The sequence below is a fragment of the Mauremys reevesii genome, linkage group 2 (genome assembly GCF_016161935.1).
Source record: "Mauremys reevesii isolate NIE-2019 linkage group 2, ASM1616193v1, whole genome shotgun sequence".
NCBI classification, from domain to species: Eukaryota; Metazoa; Chordata; order Testudines; family Geoemydidae; genus Mauremys; species Mauremys reevesii.
The window spans coordinates 115,771,440-115,791,969 of NC_052624.1; the positions used below are offsets into that span (position 1 = coordinate 115,771,440).

The window sequence follows — 20,530 nt, forward strand, 5'->3', positions numbered from 1 at the left end:
ATATTTATTATGTATTTTAGACTTAATATTCAAAATGTTTCAAGACAAGTGGTTGGTAGTGGAGCTTCTTAGTTTATCAGGGGTTCTGTTTCAAATAAAGGGAGTTGAAAGATAAAAGTTATCACTTAAACACCTGTCTTTATCTTCTGTTCTTTTTGTCAGTTATTTCCTATCATATATAAGTGGATGTAAATGGTTTTATGTAAATAGCTGTGTTTCCCCTCCTAAGCAATTAGTACTAAGTGCAGTGTTGCTTTACTTTAAAAAAAAAAAACGTATTTGAAATACCTGTGGGTTTCTGGTGAACTTCAGTGGGGAAATTTTATATATAGACAGACTGTGCAAGATGAAGGTCCCCAGCACATAGAAGGACTGTGCAGGCTGCTCCCAGTGACAGGGCACTCCTACAGTGTCCCACTGCATTTGGGATACTTTGCATCCTGGAGGCAGTAGGAGGAAGCACTGTGACTCCCTCTCCTGCATTGTGCAAGAGGTGCTGGGAGGCATCATGTTCCTTAAAGTCCCCCCTACATTTCCACACACACACACACACACACACACACACACACACACACACACACACACACACACACACACACACACACACACCTTTCCCTAGCCCCCAAATACCTGTGCAAATATCATTCAAGGGAAACTGCAAGATTAGTTCCTCTTAAAAGGGTTATAATCTTCCATCACACTAAGAAAAGATTTACCCAGCAGGAGAGCTAAAAGTACACATACATTAGGATCGTTTGATCTGAATTTCACGTGCATACTTAGCAATCCAAAAAAGAAAATATTATCCAAACACAATTAGTGACTGGGCCACCAGTGGGAAAAAACTATTTAATAACCTCTTGGTTTGTTACACTAGTTCATGCATTGAATCTGCCTCGTAGCTACATCACAGAAGAATTGTACAGGTGTAATTGAGGGCATTGTAAGAGCCTGCTGCTCTCCAGCAATCTCAGACCCCAAGAACTCCTGCTGGTCTCTCCAATGTAAAATTAACCCCACCTCCTGTCTGTTCTTCAGACAACTGGAAGTCTATTACCCCATGGAGCAAAGAAAAAGGGAGTGAAGGGTCTGTTTCTTCGGCATCATCACCCAAATGCCTTTACCTTGGGAGCAGGGAAATGGCCTACCAGACAGCATAGTTAATTGACCTTATAGCAAAACCAGACAAAAGATTTCTCTCTTAGTCAGATGTTTGCATGATAAGGCTATATCAAATAGTAGTATAAATCTCGGCATCTACAGTAAATGCTGTCTCTCATAAACACCACATTAAAATACTAAGGTTGCAAATATAAAGAACTAAAAAATCAAGACTTGCCAGAGATAAGGTTTTCCATTGCAGAATGAATATGTGTGGCAGAGACAGGAGGGAAATGTGGGATGGTGAAGGTAAGGGAGGGAAAAGGAAAGGGACAAAAAGCTTGAAAGATGCAGAAAAAAAGAGGAATGGGACAAGAAAAAACAGAAGTATAAAAAATGCAAAAGAAGTGTGAATACCCTTTACTTTCAACCTTTCCCAACCCCTCCTTTGCCAAAACTCTCCTGTGACATTTCTCTGAGTCTCACCAAAATCATATTTCAGGATTTGCTCACAATGACATGTCCCTACAGTTGACTTTTTATAAAATGCAAGTATAACAAAAATCAGGTTTCCATCTTTCATAGCCAAAATTTAGTTACAAACTCTATTATTTAAGCTCTCAAACCTAACCCCTGAGCAAAACACACACACAAAAAAAAGATAATAAGCTTCTAAAAAGACAGGAATTTGTTGATAAAAGGTTTATTGTAATTGTGTTGGTCCCAGGATTTGAGAGAGACTAGGTGGGAGAGTTAATATCTTTTATTGGACCAACTTCTCTTGTTGAGAGAGACGAGCTTTCAAGCTTACAGAGAGCTCCGGAAACCTTAACCCCTGTCTGTGTGTTCCATTCTATGCATCCGAAGAAGTGAGCTTTAGCTCAGCTCAGCTCACATGCAATAAATTTGTTAGTCTCTTAAGGTGCCAAGTGTTCCTTTTTTTTTTTTAGATATACTAGAAACTTAATCAGAGTGTCACAGCTAAATACAATGTGTAACAGATTGCTTAGCATAAGTAGTTAACACATATTTCAATGTGATGTGGCCCATTAGCACCACTCCAATCATAGGGAGGAAAGAAAGGGAGGGGAGGGAAAAAAGGAGCTGAGAGGTGGGGTTTGTTAGTGTCTTATAGATTGTTGTAATAAACCATAAATCCAGGCTCTCTCTTCCATGCTTCCAGTGTCCATGATTTTTAGTATCTAGCAAAGTTATTAGTTTAAGCTCGTGGGCTCATCTTTTGAAAGTGTTGTTCAGGTTTCCTTTGAGGATGGGGATTGGCAGATCAGATATATAGAGACTCTTCATTTAGTGAAAAACGTTCACCCACAGGTGATAGTGTTTTTGTCTTTTATCTTTTTCCTGTGTGAGTTCATTTGAGAGCGTAATGATTGTCCAATTTCACCTACATAGTTGCTATTGGGGCATTTAGTACCTTGGATGAGGTACGCCACATGTTGCAATAGGCATGTGTAGTAACCAGGGATCTTGAAAGGTGTGTTTTGAGGGGTGTTGATCATTGTAGCAGTGGAGATATGTCTGCAGTTTTTACATTTGTTGTTCAGGCAGAGTCTGGTGACACTTTGTATTGGTGTTTCCTGGTCTGTGTGGAACTTGTTTCTGACGATGAACTTGGAAAGGTTGGGATGCCAAAGAACTAGATGCAAACTCTGAAGCCCTTAATCAGTTCTTATTTGGGCTAAACTCTCATAGATCTCAAAGTTTTACCTGAATAAGTACCAAATTGGGAATGCAGGATTTAGTCTTAAGGGGCAGATCCTACAGTCTTTACTTGGACAAAAATCCTATTAAGTGCAATGGGGTCCAAGATTTGGCCTTCGACAAGTGGTTCTTGCTTCCCAATAGAAAGCCATCGGCCTTTTAGAAAGGATTTGCATAGGATTTTGTCCAAAACAAATGACTGAATCTGGCACTTTGGAAGGAACTCCAGCATAGCAATTATAAGTGGCTTTTTTGCACCTGCTATTAATGTATAAAAATTAAAATAAAAGTTAGTTAAAAACTCCTATCTTCAACCTCTGCTCTTCACTCAGGCAGTCCTATTTCCAGTCTTCACTCTGTCTCATATGAAGCTGCAGAAATGCCTATAAGTTCTGAGTTCGCAGAGCAGAGAGAATTTTACACATGCAGACCACTCTTCACATGCCATGGTATACTCACCAGTCATTATCTCCTGGTTTTCCTACTCAGAAAAAGCTCACTTCACTCCTAAATATGGTCTGTACCTTTTAGAACCATTTTGTTTTTCCCCATTTTGTTTTGAATTTGACCATTTTCAATTCCTTCTCCTCTTAGTTACTTGCCTAATCACTGAAAGTTCTATAGCAAATTATTTTAACCACAATAGTGAGTCACGGTTGACTTTAATTCAGGTTCTATCTATTATACTCACGATGCAAACAGCAGGTCACCTGTAGATTTCAATATGATGGATTTTATTTTTAAGGGTTGTCTCACTTTTCCTTATCAAGATAGGAATGAATCTGTTGGGGAAATTAGGAATGTTGTTCTGACAATACTGGAAATGTGCTACTTGTGTACTTAATATTGTCCCATTCCTGCTCATATTGATGTTGGTGGGAGTTTTGCTCGTAACTTCACTGGGAGCAGGATAATGCCCTTAGTCACTGTCATATTATGTTCAGAGAACCATCCTATTTTGATCTTTTTAGCAGATAAATGTATAGTCCAAATTAGGAAAATCCTCTTCTTCCCACTTTTTTTTTTTTTTTGGTTAAAGAAGAAAAAACATAGTACATTAGGTCTGATTAGCATAAAATATTGCACAAATGCTTATCTTAGTGTGAACTGGAAAACACACTTTGAATTATATATTCCCATTGTATATTCCAAGAATATAAAAATTTCCCTCCCCCATTCCTAGAACTGAATTAAAAAATATGTATACACCCCAGAGAAGATTGGGCTATTTGTCTACATGGCAATCTCGTTCAGATAGATTAGTAAGAATAACAACAGCCTTGGTATGTACCAAACCCCGAGCTACCCCTTTGACAAGTCTTCCCAATCTGAGAGACTGTGGACAATAATCCCTTGTTTCCTACCTGTAAATCAAATGTTTATATGCCATAACCTCTTATCCAGACAATAGATTTCTGATTTCTCCACTGAAGTTAAAGGAGTTACATCAGGAATAAATTTAGCCCAGTGGGTTTTTTATGTGCTTTACTGGACTGTATAACCTAAGCGTTTTCTATGGCTCTACTGTGATTGCGTTTTATCAAGCACACAATAATAACAAATGTATTTTTTCTCTCTCTCATCTATCCATTAACTCTGTCTGCATGCTGTATTGACTCCTTTCTGTGCTCTAGCTCTTTCTCTGTTCTCCCTCGGGGCTCCTTACTAAGCAAATTCTGCATTGCAGCCAAAGCAAACAATCTGAGGGATTTTTATTTTGTGCTCCAGTCCCACTTCCAAGCCATTATCACCAGAATGTTTAGAAGCTATTGTCACATGTGACATGCTGGCCCAAGCATGGACCTGGAAATAGGAAAGAGAAAATTTACAACAAGGGAAAATTGGGACTTCGGTAGTTTGATTTAGGATGTTGGAGCAGGGATCTAGAAATTGAGTGTGTTTCAGCCTGGCATCCCAGTATTCATCACTGTCATGTAATTAGGATATGTTTTGTACAAAGGCTGTCTGGTGAGGTGCTATTCTCAATGTCTTGGTCTGCTAGACATTAATATCTCATTGGATTGGTGTTGTGAGGTTGAAAACACCCACAAGCAGCCTTTCAGGTACAACAATAAAAAGACCAAACAATGTTAATGGCTTATTGAGGAAATGCACACAAGCACAAGGATTACCCCAGGAACTGTGTACAACAGAAACCTCTCAGAGACAGCACTACACAATGGGAACTGTTTGACCCGGGTCACAGCAAAAGAGCTTTCCAGCAAGTGGGAAGAAGATAAAATAGGGGAAATGACATCATGATGGTTCCTCACTCTCCCTACAACAACACACCTGGAAACACCTGAGGGACAAAGGCTGAAGTGGGGGAAGTGATGGTCCCAGGCTAAAGGGATTTCTAGCCTGTGTATTAAAACCTGGGAAACCCAAGCTGCAAAGCAAAGGCAGCCTGTGCCTTAAGAAACTGCCAGCCTGTTTATCATGCAGGATGAGAAAAGACGGTTACTTACCGTTGTAACTGTTGTTCTTCGAGATGTGTTGCTCCTATCCATTCCAGTTAGGTGTGCGTGCAAGGCTCCTCGGAACATTTTTACCCTAGCAACTCTGGCGGGCCGGCTGGGCGCCCCCTGGAGTGGCACCGCTATAGCGCTGAATATATACCCCAGCCGGCCCAGCCGCTCCTCAGTTCCTTCTTGCCGGCTACTCTGACAGTGGGGAAGGAGGGCGGGTCTGGAATGGATAGGAGCAACACATCTCGAAGAACAACAGTTACAACGGTGAGTAACCATCTTTTCTTCTTCAAGTGATTGCTCCTATGCATTCCAGTTAGGTGATTCCCAAGCCTTACCTAGGCGGTGGGGTCGGAGTGAGACGTGGCAGAGTGCAAGACTGCTGAGCCGAAGGCTGCATCGTCTCTGGATTGCTGCACCAACGCGTAGTGGGAAGCAAAGGTGTGGACAGAAGACCAGGTGGCCACTCTACAGATGTCCTGGATGGGAACATGGGCAAGGAAGGCGGCAGACGAGGCTTGCGCTCTCGTAGAGTGAGCGGTGAGGCGGGATGCTGGCACGCGAGCAAGCTCGTAGCATGTCCGGATACATGCCGTCACCCAGGCGGAAATCCGCTGAGAGGAGACCGGCTCGCCTTTCATGCGTTCAGCAACCGCTACAAACAGCTGGGGCGAACGCCGGAAGGGCTTCGTCTGCTCGATATAAAAAGCGAGGGTCCTGCGGACGTCCAGGGTGTGAAGCTGTTGCTCACGAGGTGAGGCGTGCGGCTTCGGGAAGAAGACCGGAAGGAAGATTTCCTGGTTGAGGTGGAAGGCCGACACCACCTTAGGGAGGAAGGCCGGGTGTGGTCGAAGCTGCACCTTGTCTCCGTGGAAGACGGTATATGGTGGACACACCGTCAGGGCACGGAGCTCGGAAACTCGTCTTGCCGACGTTATAGCGACGAGAAAAGCCGTTTTCCAGGAGAGATAGAGCAGGGAGCACGTGGCCAGGGGCTCGAAGGGTGCTCCCATAAGCTTGGCCAGAACTAGGTTTAAATCCCAGGCTGGGGTAGGACGTCGTATTGGCGGGTACAAGCGGTCCAGGCCCTTAAGGAAGTGGGAAACCATCTGGTTGGAAAAGATGGACCGGCCTCCTATGGATGGACGAAAGGCGGACACGGCTGCCAGGTGTACCTTCAAGGAGGAGATCACGAGTCCTTGTTCCTTAAGGTACCAGAGGTAGTCCAGGATTGTAGGGATAGGGACTAGGAAGGGATTAAGGCCGCACTGATCGCACCAGAGCGCGAAACGCTTCCATTTGGCGAGGTAGGTGGAGCGAGTGGAAGGCTTTCTGCTTTCAAGCAGGACTTGCTGCACCGCCGCCGAACAGTCCCGCTCCGCGTGGGTCAACCACGTAGGTTCCAAGCTGTAAAATGGAGGGACTGTAGGTCCGGGTGGCGGAGTCTGCCGAAGTCCTGCGTGATGAGATCCGGCCATAACGGAAGGGGAATGGGATCCCGAACGGAGAGCTCGAGCAGCAGGGTGTACCAGTGCTGCCTCAGCCAGGCCGGAGCAACGAGTATTAGACGGGCCCTGTCCCTCCGGAGCTTGAGTAGCACCCGGTGTATGAGCGGGAACGAAGGGAAGGTGTAGAGGAGGTGATCCGTCCAGGCGCAGAGGAATGCGTCCAACAGGGAGCCCGGGGAGCGACCTTGGTAGGAACAAAACCGGTGGCACTTCCTGTTCTCCTTGGAGGCAAACAGGTCTATCTGGGGAAACCCCCACCTTTGGAAAATTGTGAGCACCACATCCGGACGAAGGGACCACTCGTGGGAGATGAATGACCTGCTGAAATGGTCCGCTAGCGTGTTCTGCACTCCTGGAAGAAAGGACGCTGACAGGTGAATCGAGTGGGTTACACAGAAGTCCCACAGGCGCATCGCCTCCATGCAAAGTAGGGAGGAGCGGGCTCTGCCCTGCTTGTTCACATAGAACATCACCGTCGTGTTGTCCGTGAACACTGCCACACAGTGCCCTTGCAGATGGGCGTGGAAGGTGTGACACGCCAAGTGGATTGCTCGCAGCTCCCGGACGTTGATGTGGAGGGAGAGCTCTTGGGGCGACCAGAGGCCCTGGGTGTGGAGGTCGCCCAGGTGAGCCCCCCATCCCAATGCCGAGGCATCCGTGGTCAGGGTGACGGATGGGCGAGGAGGGCGGAACGGGACTCCTGCACACATGACCTCTGGGTCCAGCCACCAGCTGAGCGAACCGAGAATTGGCTTTGTGACCGTGACTACCATGTCCAGAGGGTCGCGGTGCGGACGGTACACTGACGCCAGCCAAGATTGAAATGGGCGAAGGCGCAGCCTCGCGTACGCAGTCACGAACGAGCAGGACACCATGTGGTCCAGGAGGCGTAGGCAGGACCGAACCGTTGTCGTGGGAAAGGTGTGCAGGTCCCGGATGATGGAGACCATCGTCTGGTGCCGGGGTCGAGGGAGGCAGACCCTGGCGAAACCGGAGTCTAGGACTGCTCCGATGAACTCCACTCGTTGTGATGGAGTTAAAGTGGACTTCTCGGCATTGATGAAAAGGCCCAGGAAGCGAAACAGGGTCAGTATCTCGGCCATTTGATCTGCTACCAGCTGTCGGGATGGCCCGCGAATCAGCCAGTCATCGAGATACGGGTAGACGTGTATGCGACGACGGCGGAGGGCTGCGGCAACCACTGCCATGCACTTGGTAAAGACCCTCGGCGCGGTGGAAAGGCCAAAGGGTAGCACCGCAAACTGGTAGTGCACGGTGTTGACCACGAAGCGCAGGTAGCGTCGATGGGGAGGGTAAATCGCGATATAGAAGTACACGTCCTTCATATCGAGGGCGGCAAACCAGTCTCCCGGATCCAGGGAGGGAATGATGGTCCCCAGGGTGACCATGCGAAATTTGAGCTTCAGCAGGTAGCTGTTGAGCTCCCGGAGGTCTAGTATAGGTCGTAGACCTCCCTTCGCCTTGGGGATGAGAAAATATCGGGAATAAAATCCCCTGCCCCGCATGTCGTGCGGCACCTCCTCTATGGCACCCAAGCTCAACAGAGTCTCAACCTCGTGAGAGGGGTCCCTGAAGAGGGACGGGGAAGGTGGGTGGGAAGGAGGGGGCGAAACAAACTGAAGGCGGTAACCATACTGGATTGTACGAAGTACCCAGTTGTCCATTGTTATTTGGGACCACGCCAGGAGGAAGTGGGAAAGGCGGTTGCAAAATAAGGGGGAAGGATCCGGTAAAGAGTCTGATGGGCCACCCTCGGGCGTCCCATCAAAATGCCTGCTTGGGCCCTTGAGGGGCCTTGGAAGGCGCCTGGGCCTGGTTGCACCTGTTGCCCGACGGTCTACGGCGGTTTAGGCTGCCTCTGCGGCTGTTATAAGGCTGTGACCGGGCCTGGGTAAATGGTCGGTATGGCTGCTGCCGGAACGACCTCCGCTGGGTAGCCGGTGTGTGCATACCCAAGGTGCGAATGGCGATCCGACCATCTTTGAGCGTCTGAATCCTGGAGTCCGTTTTCTCCTAAAAGAGACCCTGAATGTCGAAGGGGAGGTCTTGCAGGGTGTACTGCACCTCGGGCGGCAAGGTGGAGGACTGCAGCCAGGAGATGCGCCTCATGGTTACTCCCGAGGCCAGGGTTCTGGCTCCTGAGTCCGCCGAGTCCAGAGCGGCCTGGATGGAGGACCGGGAGGCTTTCCTGCCCTCCTCAAGGAGGGCCGAGAACTCCTGTCGGGAGGCTGTTGGGATCAGCTCCGAAAACTTAGACAGGGACACCAAAATATCAAAGGTGTAGCGAGCGAGGAGAGCCATCTGGTTGGCAATCCGGAGTTGGAGACCCCCTGTCGAATAGACCTTCCGGCCCAACAGATCCATGCACCGAGCATCTTTAGATTTTGGCGCAAGAGCTGGTTGCCCATGTCTCTCCCGGTCATTGACGGACTGCACCACGAGGGAGTCCGGAGTCGGGTGCGTATATAAGTACTCGTAGCCGGTGGGAGGAACCGAGTACTTGCATTCGACTCCGCGAGCGGTGGGAGGGACGGACGCCGGTGACTGCCAGATGGTAGTGGCGTTCTTTTGTATAGTGCGGATGAATGGGAGGGCCACCCACAGTGGGGCCTCAGCTCCAATCACATTGGTCACCGGGTCATCATCCTCAGCGACCTCTGCCACGGGGAGGTCAATAGCCTTCGCTACCTGGCGAAGAAGGTCCTGGTGGGCCCGCAAGTCAATTGGAGGGGGATCCGCCGTAGAAGCCCCCGCCACCGCCTCGTCCGGCGACAAAGACGAGGAAAGACCCTGGACCACGGCCTCTGGAGGTGGGTCTTCCAGGGGGTGGTAAGCCGTTTTGGCCACAGCATGCTCTGCCGTAACAGGTGGCGGTGGGGCCTCACCCGGTGGTGATGGGGGAGGCCTGCTAACCGTGGCTTCCGGCATCCTGCTTTCGGAGCCCGCGGGGAAGGGGAGCCCTTGAGCCTAGTGGTAGGCCCAGGGGGCCCAAAAGCCCCACTGCTGTGGTCCGTGGTCCTGGCCTTGGGGGTCGGCCCGGAGATCTCCACCGCTGCCCGCCTGAGAGGCGACCGAGGGCTGGCGAGAGGGCCATGGGGGGGCAGAGGCGCTTAGAGATTGCGCCGTCGATGCCGCCAGTCTGTCCCTGGACGGTGCCGGGGATCGGTGCCAGTCGTCGCGGTGCCGGGAGCGAGAGCGGGACCATCGACTATGTCGGTGCCGGGAGCTCGACCGCGATCTCGACCGACGGCTTCGGGAGTCGCGGTGCCAGGAATGGTACCGGGAGCCGGAACTCCTGCGGTATCAGCAGTGAGGTGACCGGGACTGGGAGCGTATCCGGGAGTGCGACCGGTACCGCGATGCTGAGCGGTACCGGGACTGCGACCGGCGCCGAGACGGGGAGCGGTACCACGATGGTGATTGGGACCGGGATTGGCGTGATGGCGACCGTCTTCGGGATCGGGACCGAGACCTGGAGCGCCGTCTATCCCGTCTGTCAGGGGATGGGGGCCGCATCATAGCCAGCTTGCCCGCTGACTGAACAGCCCGCACCGGCGGTGCCAGGGGTCGGAGGCTCGGTGCCTCTGTGAGCTCAATGAGCTCTCTTGCCGTCGAGAAGGTCTCAGGCGTTGACGGGAGAGGTAGCTTGACCGCGGTTGGCACCGGGGAGCAGGGAGGTACCGGACTCAACGGCTTTTCTGGGGGTGCCGGAGTCGACGTAACCGTGCATGGCTTGTGCACCACCACAGTTGGTGCCGGAGGTGCCGGCGGTGGCTGGGTGAGCGGTCCCAGTGCAGGAGGCTTAGAGGCCGTCTGCGCCGTCTTCCGTTTCCTCGCCGGAGAGAGGGAACGGTGCCGGGACGCTGGTGCCGGCTGTGGAGCTCGAACAGTCTCGGTACCGGACTGGCTCGGGGCCGCTGGTGCGCTGCGCGCCGAGGAAGACTTCGGCGCCGCCGGGGTCGGCGCGGCAGGGTGAAGCGCCGACTCCATAAGGAGCTGCTTCAGCCGAGAGTCCCGCTCCTTTCTAGTCCGTGGCTTAAACGCCGTACAGATCGGGCACTTGTCTGGCCGATAGGACTCCCCGAGGCAGCGCAGGCAGGAGTCGTGCGGGTCTCCGATCGGCATGTGCCGCTGGCAAGCCGAACAGGGCTTGAACCCCGGTGCCTTGGGCATGAGCCCGCACCGGTTGTGGAAGAAGAGGGGCGAACCCCCCTAATTCCCGTACTACACTATATCTAACTAAACTATTTAACTAACTTAACTAGCTATATACACTTCGCAAACGGAGAACACTAGGGCTGTGGAGGTAAACGGAGCACTCCACTGTTCCAACTGGCCGTCGCGGGCGGTAAGAAGGAACTGAGGAGCGGACGGGTTGGCTGGGGTATATATCTAGCGCTATAGCGGCGCCACTCCAGGGGGCGCCCAGCCGGCCCGCCGGAGTTGCTAGGGTAAAAATGTTCCGAAGAGCCGTGCACGCGCGGCGCGCACACCTAACTGGAATGCATAGGAGCAATCACTCAAAGAAGAATTTGCTAATTCATATCCAACCTATCTAGTATGTTAAGCTCAGTTTGCATTTTTGTTTATTTATTCAGTAATCTGCTTTGGTCTGTTTGCTATCACTTATAATTACTTAAAATCTACCTTTTTGAAGTTAATAAACTTATTTTATGTTTTAATCCAAACCAGTGTGTGGTTGACTAAGGTGTCTGGGGGAAATCTCAGCGTGGTTACCACAAGTGTGCATGGTCCTCTTCACATTGAGGGAGAGGTGGACCGGATATTAAACCCGTATACTGGCCAGATTTGACCAGGGCAGGACGGTACTGCTCTGGGGTCCTAGACTGGGAGACTGGTGGTTAGAGAGCCTGCATGTAACTGCAACTGGGTGTGTCCCTACCTGTGTGAATGCTGGTGAAAGTGCAAGATTGGAGGGCTTTGCAGGCTGGTGGGTCAGAGGGCTCAGTGGTACCCCAGCTCCAGGTGGCACTCCTGGCGGGAACCTGTCACAGCATGCTCTGGACTATATGTGGCAGGGGATTACGCTAAGTATACAGAGAAGGATTTTCATTATATGACAGGATACATCATGGCTATATCAAAAACTTCTTAGACATGCTATGAGTGGTGGTACTCTGCTGTACTTTATTCAGTGGAGCAAGTAGGTGTGTAAATAGGATTGGGTGTTCCATTACCATACATTGAATCCATTTTCACAAGGAAGGCCAACAGATCAAAACAGGTGAACATTAGTTCTCAGTGTGAGCTAGTCTAGGTATCTGATTCAAATTTTGTGTCAGCAAGAGAAATCGATTAAATGTTCACAGAGAAACCAAATAAAGAAGTTAGGTTCCTTTTATTCCGTGGGTGTTTTTCCCCTCTAATACTTCCTGCCTAGTCACTTTCTTTTTCCATATTTCTAAATCTCAGTGTGCCACAATGGTTATTATGCAAAAAATGAATTGGAAATATAAGCTCATTTTTGCAGTATCAATGATCGTAACATTGATTTTTCATTTATCTCCCTAAAGAATTATCCAGAAAACACACCAAAAGCAAGACAGCTTGTGTCCATTTCCAATGTGGTAAAGAAAATGATGGAGCCAAAGTTGAAGCTAACCATCAAGTTGTGGCAGCCACAGAGTGGTATGGTGAAAAGCACAAGGAGCAGACTGCAAGCGCGAAAGGCTTAGCACATGGCAACGAAAAGCACATCCCTTGTTGTAACACAGCCAGTGCAGGGGAGAAATTAGCAGATCAAAGTCAATCTATAGCTGGCAATGGAAGCTATTGTGAAGGAACAACAGGGCACTTGCAGAATATTAACTGCACGGATGGAAACTCAAGGAATTCAAGGCAGTGTGAAACACTATCAAAAGGCAAACCGCGCATGCTGAAAGCAAGAAATAAAGAGCTAAACAGTGAGAGATGTTCCCCAGCTGGCTCCAGTAGACCTGGAAGTGCCAAAATGAGATTTGTAAACATCAGAAATGACAGTTCACATGCCGTAGTACAAACTAACAATGTAACAAATAATGAATTAGCAAAAAAGACCTGCCCTTTACTGTCTATCAAAGCAGGAACTACAAGACCTGTGCCAAGTGATCCAACAGCTCACGCTATTTTTGATGATAGTATGAACTTGGAAAAAATAGATATAACGGGGTCCAAGAATGCAGATGATGGATTATGTTCCCATCTCACATGTCAGAGTATGAATATTGAACTTATCCCATTAGAGATCCGTATGCAGATAATAGAAAAGGAAAGAAAAAGAAAAGAGCTATTTCGGAAGAAGAACTATGCTGCTACTGTTATTCAGAGGACATGGAGAAGGTAAGAAGATTGTTACAAAAGATAGGAGAGAGAGAGATACAATGAGATAAAACACAATCAGAGTTCTTTGGGAACTTGCTTTCTCTATTTTGTCCCTTTCCCTATAACGTTAATAGTGATAAATCAGGGATTTAATTCTCTGTCACTAAATAAGTAGAAATGTGTGCTAGTGGCCAGGAGTCATTAAGTCAGTTCATAAAGAGTGCAAGGAGAGTAATGACTTTTAATAGCTAGTTAAAATATACACATTTTGTTTAGAACATGGCTATTACTTCACAGAAAACAAAGGCCCTAAATGTATCTCCCATGCAGCAGTTTAAACTACTTTTTTAGCAAAGATTTTTGCCACCTCTGCTACCACCTCCTTCTACCAGCTCATGTGCAATTCCACGCTGACCTCTGATTATTAAATAGGGTCCAAATAGCAAGGTGTTTGGCAGCTGAGATGTACTTGGCAGCCAATACTGGAAACAGTAGTTGTAACTCTACTCAACGGGAATTATTGTTGCATAGAGGAGGAGGAGGACAGGAAGGACTGAGGTCTACCAGTGCTTGACCTCCCCACAACCCTATCTTATCCTCACAAGTGCAGAGAACTTATTATGTGGTATATGCACATCAGAGCCTAGTGGAAGACCCTTGCTAAATGTACCAGTAGAATCCCAAGTCACTGCCAATATTACTCATGGAGGAAGGTACTATTCAGTGAGAGTAACTGTGGCAGAATCTGTCCCATATGACTGTAAAAAATTGAGATTAATATTAGATTCAGAAATAAAATATTTGATAATCATGTTTCTTAATATTTAATTTCTAATTCTAAAAATTGACAAATAGAGAGTAAGCCAGTTATCTGCAAATGCAGTATATCATACAATTTTAATTCCTCCTTTCTGCATTTTTGAGTGGAATGTCACTTCTTCATTTTTTGTGTGAAGACAGAAAACGATAATTACTAACGTATACCGATAATTTAATCTTTCCAAGTCTTTGTATACCTTACTCTAAAAAGTGTTAATTTTCTTTTAAAATTAAATAAAACAAAAGTTTTATAGATTGTCCTGAATTTGGTATTCTCAGCTGTGACCACCGAGGCATGGTGACAAACTGCTGAGAAATACACCACACTCACCCCAAAGTTATGGTTATTCTATACTTAAATATATACCAAGCCAGTAACCAAAATAAACTTCTGTCTGACCACACTAGTTAACAAGAATTCAAAAATGCAGTCTTCTTAAGCATTCCAGCACTTATTTCACCACTCAGACACTAGGCTTTGTGATGAGTGGTTATTGAAAGCCAGTTTCATCAAGCAAAAGGGTTCTTCTGATCTCAAGAGATCAGCCACATACCCAGGTAAATATATAACTCAGATCTTACCCAATAATCACACTGCTGCCAATCCTTTAGTAAGTAAAATCTAAAGGTTTATTCATAAGAGAAAAGAAGAAGAGAGTTAAAATGGTTAATAGATCATATACATACAATAATTGCAAAGTTCTTTTATCAGGTTTGTAGCAGTAATGAAATAAACTGCTGGCTTGTAAAATCTCTGGTAACTTCCAAAAGATTGGAAGGTTCTCAGTCCATAGATTGGAATGCTCCTTTAAGTCCATAGTCTAGAGAATCCAAGCATGAACGAGGCAAGATGGAGATGTTTCCAGTGTCTTTTAAACCCTTTGCCATCTGCCTGAAAATTTTCTGTTTCAAACACAAAGCCCACAGCCCCAGTTTGTGGAAAAGTAGAGGCCCAAGATGGAGTCCAGGGTCACATGAGCATATCACATGTCATTACGTGCTTCAGTGACTCACAGGGGCAACCATTACTAAGGCTATGATTTAATCATGGGTATTGTGAGGTTTCATGCCCCTTGTTGCAGGGCAACACAGGCTAGTGGCCAGAGTCCATAGGATTTGTCCCTGGTTACGAGGCAGCACGGCCTAGTAGCCAGAGTCCATAGGATTGCCCCTGCTTATGGGGTAGCATGGCCTAGTGGCCAGAGATCATAGAATTGACCCTAACAGCGCTGTAGGACCTTGCCACAGGCTCAGCAGGGGGGGTCCTACTGAGACACGCTGAGGCTTACCGGGCCGCCCATCCAGACTGAGCTGAATTCCCTCCTTTTACACTCCCAGAGCACTTGGAGTATGCCCAGTACGAACAGAGCGGGACTTCCTCCATCAGAGCTACTGGTCTGACGCTGCTGGGGCTAGTGCAGGCGGGGCTGCCCCATCACAGGTATTTTTAGTATAAGTCATGGCCAGGTCATGGGCAAGAAACAAAAAATCATGGCCCGTGACCTGGCCATGACTTATACCATAAATACCCCGATTGAATTGTAGGGGTGGGAGGGGATGCTGTGACAGGGGTGGTACTGTAGGGGGGAAGCCTGCGGCACCAGCTGCAGGGGGCCCACTTCTGCTCCTGCCACTGCCTGGGGAGTAGCCTTGGGATGCCTGCAGCACCAGCTGGCAGTGGTAGCCCCAGGGGGCCCACTGCTGCTCCTGTCACTGCCGGGGGGGGGGTAGTCCTGGAGGCCTGCTGCTGGTCTGACCACCGCTGGGGGTGGGAGAAGTCCCAGGGGGCCCGCTGCCGCTCTGACTGCCACTGGGGGGGCGGGAAGCCCTTGGGGGGCTCACTGCTGATCTGGCCACTGCTGGGGGGTGGGGGGAGAGAGAGAGGCCACGGGGGACCAGCAGTTGCTCCGGCCACTATGGGTGGGGGAAGCCCAAGGGCCAACCATTGCTCCGGCTGCCCCAGGACCGCTGCTCAGGTGGTCCCTGGGGCCAGCCACATCAGCTACTGCATGGGCAGTCTCGGGGACAGGCTGCCAGAGCAGCGGCTGGTGCGGCTGGCTGCAGAGCTGCTCCAACAGCAGCCAGTGTGGCTGTCCCCAGGGCAGCTGCTCGGGCGGCTCTGGGGTCAGCCATACTGGCCCCTGCAGAAGTCGCAGGAAGTCACAGAATCCATGATTTCCGCAACAAACATGGAGCCTTAGTCATTACCCATCTGGCTGGGGCATCCACAGAACAGCTCACCAGGCATGACAAGCTTCTTCTATGTCCCATTGTGAGAGTTAATTGCCTTTGCTGGGTCCTCAATACAGCTTCAGTGTAGATTTTACCAGGTAGGTGTTACTCAAGGGAAAAAATAAATTTGAGATACAGATACATAGAGCAATATTCATAACTTCAGATACAGTGATGATACATGGATTTAGGATAATTTTATGTAGCACATCATAACTTTTCCATTGACACCTTACATAATATACTTTGTACAAGATTTTTTGCATTTGTCTAACGGTGGCAATATTAATGATATATATGGTCACATTTCAATCATACAGCATCACACATATATACAGTCCAAGTTTATGGTATGATGGACATTTATTTTGCCGATTGGGCTTAATCATGCAGAAGTGTGGATAAAGGTTGAGAGAGAGCGCAGTCCTGAACTGGTAGGGTGACTGAGCATGCTGCTTTGTACACTAAGGCTTACAGGACAGATTGTGGCTAGCTTGTGTAGCCATGCAAGCTAGTAAGGAAGCATAGACACCCCCTTACCATCTTGCACTGGCTACTGTACTGCTGTACACAGCATGGGAGTGGCAGCAGGTTTCACAGAACCACTGCATTCCCCCATTTGTGGGCAGTGGGTGGCGCTTTGGCTCTGTTCTCCCTGCCACAGCTCACCAGACAGCATCGGTGGGTGATTCAATAGAGAAATCTCTGCAGTGCACATGATTCTCTAGTCTGGGGGTAGTGAGTAGGTGTACCACGGGCCAAATCCGGACCACCAGACGCTTTTCAGTGATCACTTGGGCTAGAGCTACCACATGGCCGGTATTTGACAAGCCTGGCCAGTTTTTTTTATGGATTTGTCAGTTGCCCTAAAAATAATTTAATGTGCCAGGTTTTTTTAACGTGGGTCTAAAGATTTGCATTATTGTCACAATACACTGGGACGTCTAATGTTAAAACTTTGTGTGTCCAGCTAAAGATGCTGCAATGTTCTTGCTTCTGCAGCTTAAGCGGTAACAGATCAAACTTGTTGAAACAACCGTGGCTGTCTACCCACCAGTGTACAAGTGCACTGCATGTGTGTGTGAGAGAGGGTTTAAGTCACGTGAGAGTGAGGAGACGTGCGATGTTATCAATCTTATCTATGTTTTCTCTCTCTAGATACTACAAGTGGCTGTCGAAGGGGGAAGAGTTGTGGGTGAAGGATGCTGGGGGCGGGGCGGGGTGTTTGCATTTCAAAGGTGGTAATCCTAGCACAGGCTGAAGCTGAGCCGGGGCTGGAACCGTGCCCGCTCCCCAGTGGAGACCTCCCAGCAGGGAGCAAGCAGCTGGACTAGGCTGTGGAGCACAATGTGTCTCTGAGCGGCTCCTTGTGCAGCCTCAGCACCATCAGCAGCAGCGCAGGGATGGGCCTGTCTTGTGGGGTCAGTCCCTGGAGCCCTTTCCAGCTTGTGCCCCAACTGGCCTGTTCCCTCCCCAGTCCACCTTTAGTCACCTGCTTCTGCCACATCCCAGCTCTCCCCATGGCTGCTGTCTGCAGTCTCCTTGGTCCCTCCCACTACCCGGAGTCCCCTTCCTGCCCCTCTGCTTTCCCAGCCCCCAAAGGGGCATTGCATGGCTAGCTGGATCATAGTCCAATAGCTTCACCTCCTGGCTCCGAGCTCAGAAGTACTCACACACACACACACACACACCCTGCTTTGCTGCCCAGATCCCAGCCCATACCCGTTCCTCTTCTCCCCTGCTCCTATCTCTGCTGCTTGGCTCAACTCGGGGGCACAGAGAAAAATTTGCTGGAGGGGAAGCAGCAGTACCAGGTGCTTCAGGCCAGCCCCGTGCATCCTGTTTTCAGTTTAGGGAAATAAGGTTACCCTACTCTCTGGCCAGGGTGGGAGGAGAGCCGGCAGGCGATCAGGGAGCTTGGGGGGCAGTCAGGTGGTTAGGGGACGAGAGCTGGATGGGAGTCTGGACCTTGACCAAGAAATTTGGACCTTGACAAATAATAATTGACTACCCCTGGTCTAGTCTATCTGTGACATTCACTGCAACAAGAATAGTGAGACAATTGAACAAGATTGTGTTAAGGGAGTGTTTGGTAGATGAATAATTTGCAGATAAGCAAGCTAAGAGGAATATACAAAGGCAAACGAGATTGTTACCTGTAGAGGTTGAGAAGCGATGTTTCACCTGTAACATTGTATGATTAACTAGATGCAGTATAAGGAGCTCTCACCTTTCTCTGAAACATCTGCTACTGGCCACTATTAGATACAGGACAGATGGCCCATGGGCTGATCTGGCAATTCCTATATTCCTAACTTTCAAGTATGACTATTTCAGCATTCACACTAACTCGAACCAATCTGTATCTGTGCTCCTGTTCTGCCTCTTAATGCCCCTGAAAAACAAGGTTAGATTTATAGGCCTGTATATTTCGAGTTAGTTTTTCAATTGCTGTTGGAATATGGAAGTCACTTTACCTTCTCTGGGTACACTCCTATTGCAGAGAGAAGTTCCAGTCCTGCTCTGTGGTGCTTTTAATTAATCCTGGGGTTCCTCTCTAATTTTTCTCATTTGTTTTGTGGTGTCTCCCTTATGTTCATACATTTGTCATCTTCTGTTTCCAGGAAACTTTCACTGTTTCTGGCATATTTCCTTCACTCGGTCTGGTGAACAGTGAGACACAGAGTCATTTCATTTCCCAGCTCTATTACGCTGTCTGCCCTTAGCTCGTCTTGCTGTTCCGCAGGGATTCTGCAGTAGCTCCCACTACGATTTTTCCTCCTCATCTCCTTGTAAAACATTGTGCTTTTTTTTGTAACAAAGGATGGATGACCCAGAGTTTCTTATTATGGTGCTCAGAGCTGTGACCCCAAATTCCCACAATGCATTTCATAAATACCTCAGTGATGGTAATAGCTGTCCTTAGACCTATTTTTCTTGCCAGAACCAACAGTTAAATGTTCTAGAAAAAAGAAAGTGATCTGCAAGGACACCATTGTGTGCTGTGCCCCTGTGATCTATCACAAGCTAAACAGAGTTGGGGTGGCTCACTACTGGGATAGGAGACATCAAGGACAACACAGCTGGCAGTATGTGGCAGTATTGTATTGGTTCAGTAGGGAGCACTTTTTCCACTTACTACTGAATCAATGCCCCAACAAGGTTGTAGGGGGCACTGTGCTGCTGGAAATGCTTTCTTTTATTTAACACATAAAAAGTAGGTTCTGACTCTTTGTGATGAGCAAGGATCCCATGGCAATTTTCAAAAAAATTGGGACATTAAAACCTGAGGCCTGAACCAAATTCCAATTTGGGTAATTACATTGCCTACTATCTAAACTCTCATTGAAGTTTTGATTGAATCTTATATGTCACTTTCCGTTCTAGGATAGTGCGTCAAAAAGTCAGCACGTTTCACCGAAGATGTAGATGCACTGATCCCTGTGTATAGTTTGTATAATATTTGGTGTTAGCTGAAGTTATACTTGTATATTCAGTAGTACGTAAAGCAATCCGGGGGAGGGATAGCTCAGTGGTTTGAGCATTGACCTGCTAAACCCAGGGTTGTGAGTTCAATCCTTGAGGAGGCCACCTAGGGATCTGGGGCAAAAATTGGTCCTGCTAGTGAAGGCAGGGGGCTGGACTCAATGACCTTTCAAGGTCCCTTCCAGTTCTAGGAGATTGGTATATCTCCAATTATTATTCAATTAATTATTAAAAGTCACTCATAATTCATAATAGAAAAAGTATTCAATGGAAAAAAACACACTCCCAGGCCCTGTATGTGACATTATTAGGGCCCTACCAAATTCATGGCCATGAAAAATGCATCACAGACTGTAAAATCTGGTCTTTTGTGTACTTTTACCCTGTACTATACAGATTTCACAGGAGAGACCAGCATTTCTCAAACTGGGGGGTCCCGACCCAAAAAGAGGTCATGGGGAATTGCAAGGTTATTGTAGGGGATCATGGTATTGCCACCCTTACTTCTGCGCTGCCTTCAGAGGTGAGTGGCCGTAAAGCAGCAGATGCTGGCCAGGCACCCAGCTCCGAAGGCAATAACCCACAAGCAGAACAGAAGTAAGAGAGGCAAGGGGTGGCCAGAGGGTGTCCATTTCTGGCCAAGGGCCCAGCTCTGAAGGCAGCAGCACAGAAACAGGGACAGCAATACTATACCATGCCATCCTTACTTCTGCGCTGCTGCTGCTGGTGGTGCTGCCTTCAGAGCTGGGCTCCTTGCCAGCAGCTGCTGGTGTCCGGCCATCCCACTCTGAAGGCAGCACTGCTGCCAGCAGCAGCACAGAAGTAAGGGTGGCAACACCATGAACCCCTCCA

The 20,530-nt window shown here is 48.4% G+C and overlaps 1 protein-coding gene across 7 annotated transcripts in view; it reads left to right on the top strand.

The window, feature by feature from the left end:
• INVS (inversin) overlaps positions 1-20,530 on the top strand; it is a 241,438-nt gene that overhangs the window by 206,428 nt on the left and 14,480 nt on the right. For all 7 annotated transcript variants that reach the window (XM_039525062.1, XM_039525067.1, XM_039525060.1 and 4 more), the window contains one exon: positions 12,355-13,159. In XM_039525062.1, the coding sequence (XP_039380996.1) occupies positions 12,355-13,159 (805 nt within the window). The remainder of the gene's footprint in view (positions 1-12,354; positions 13,160-20,530) is intronic.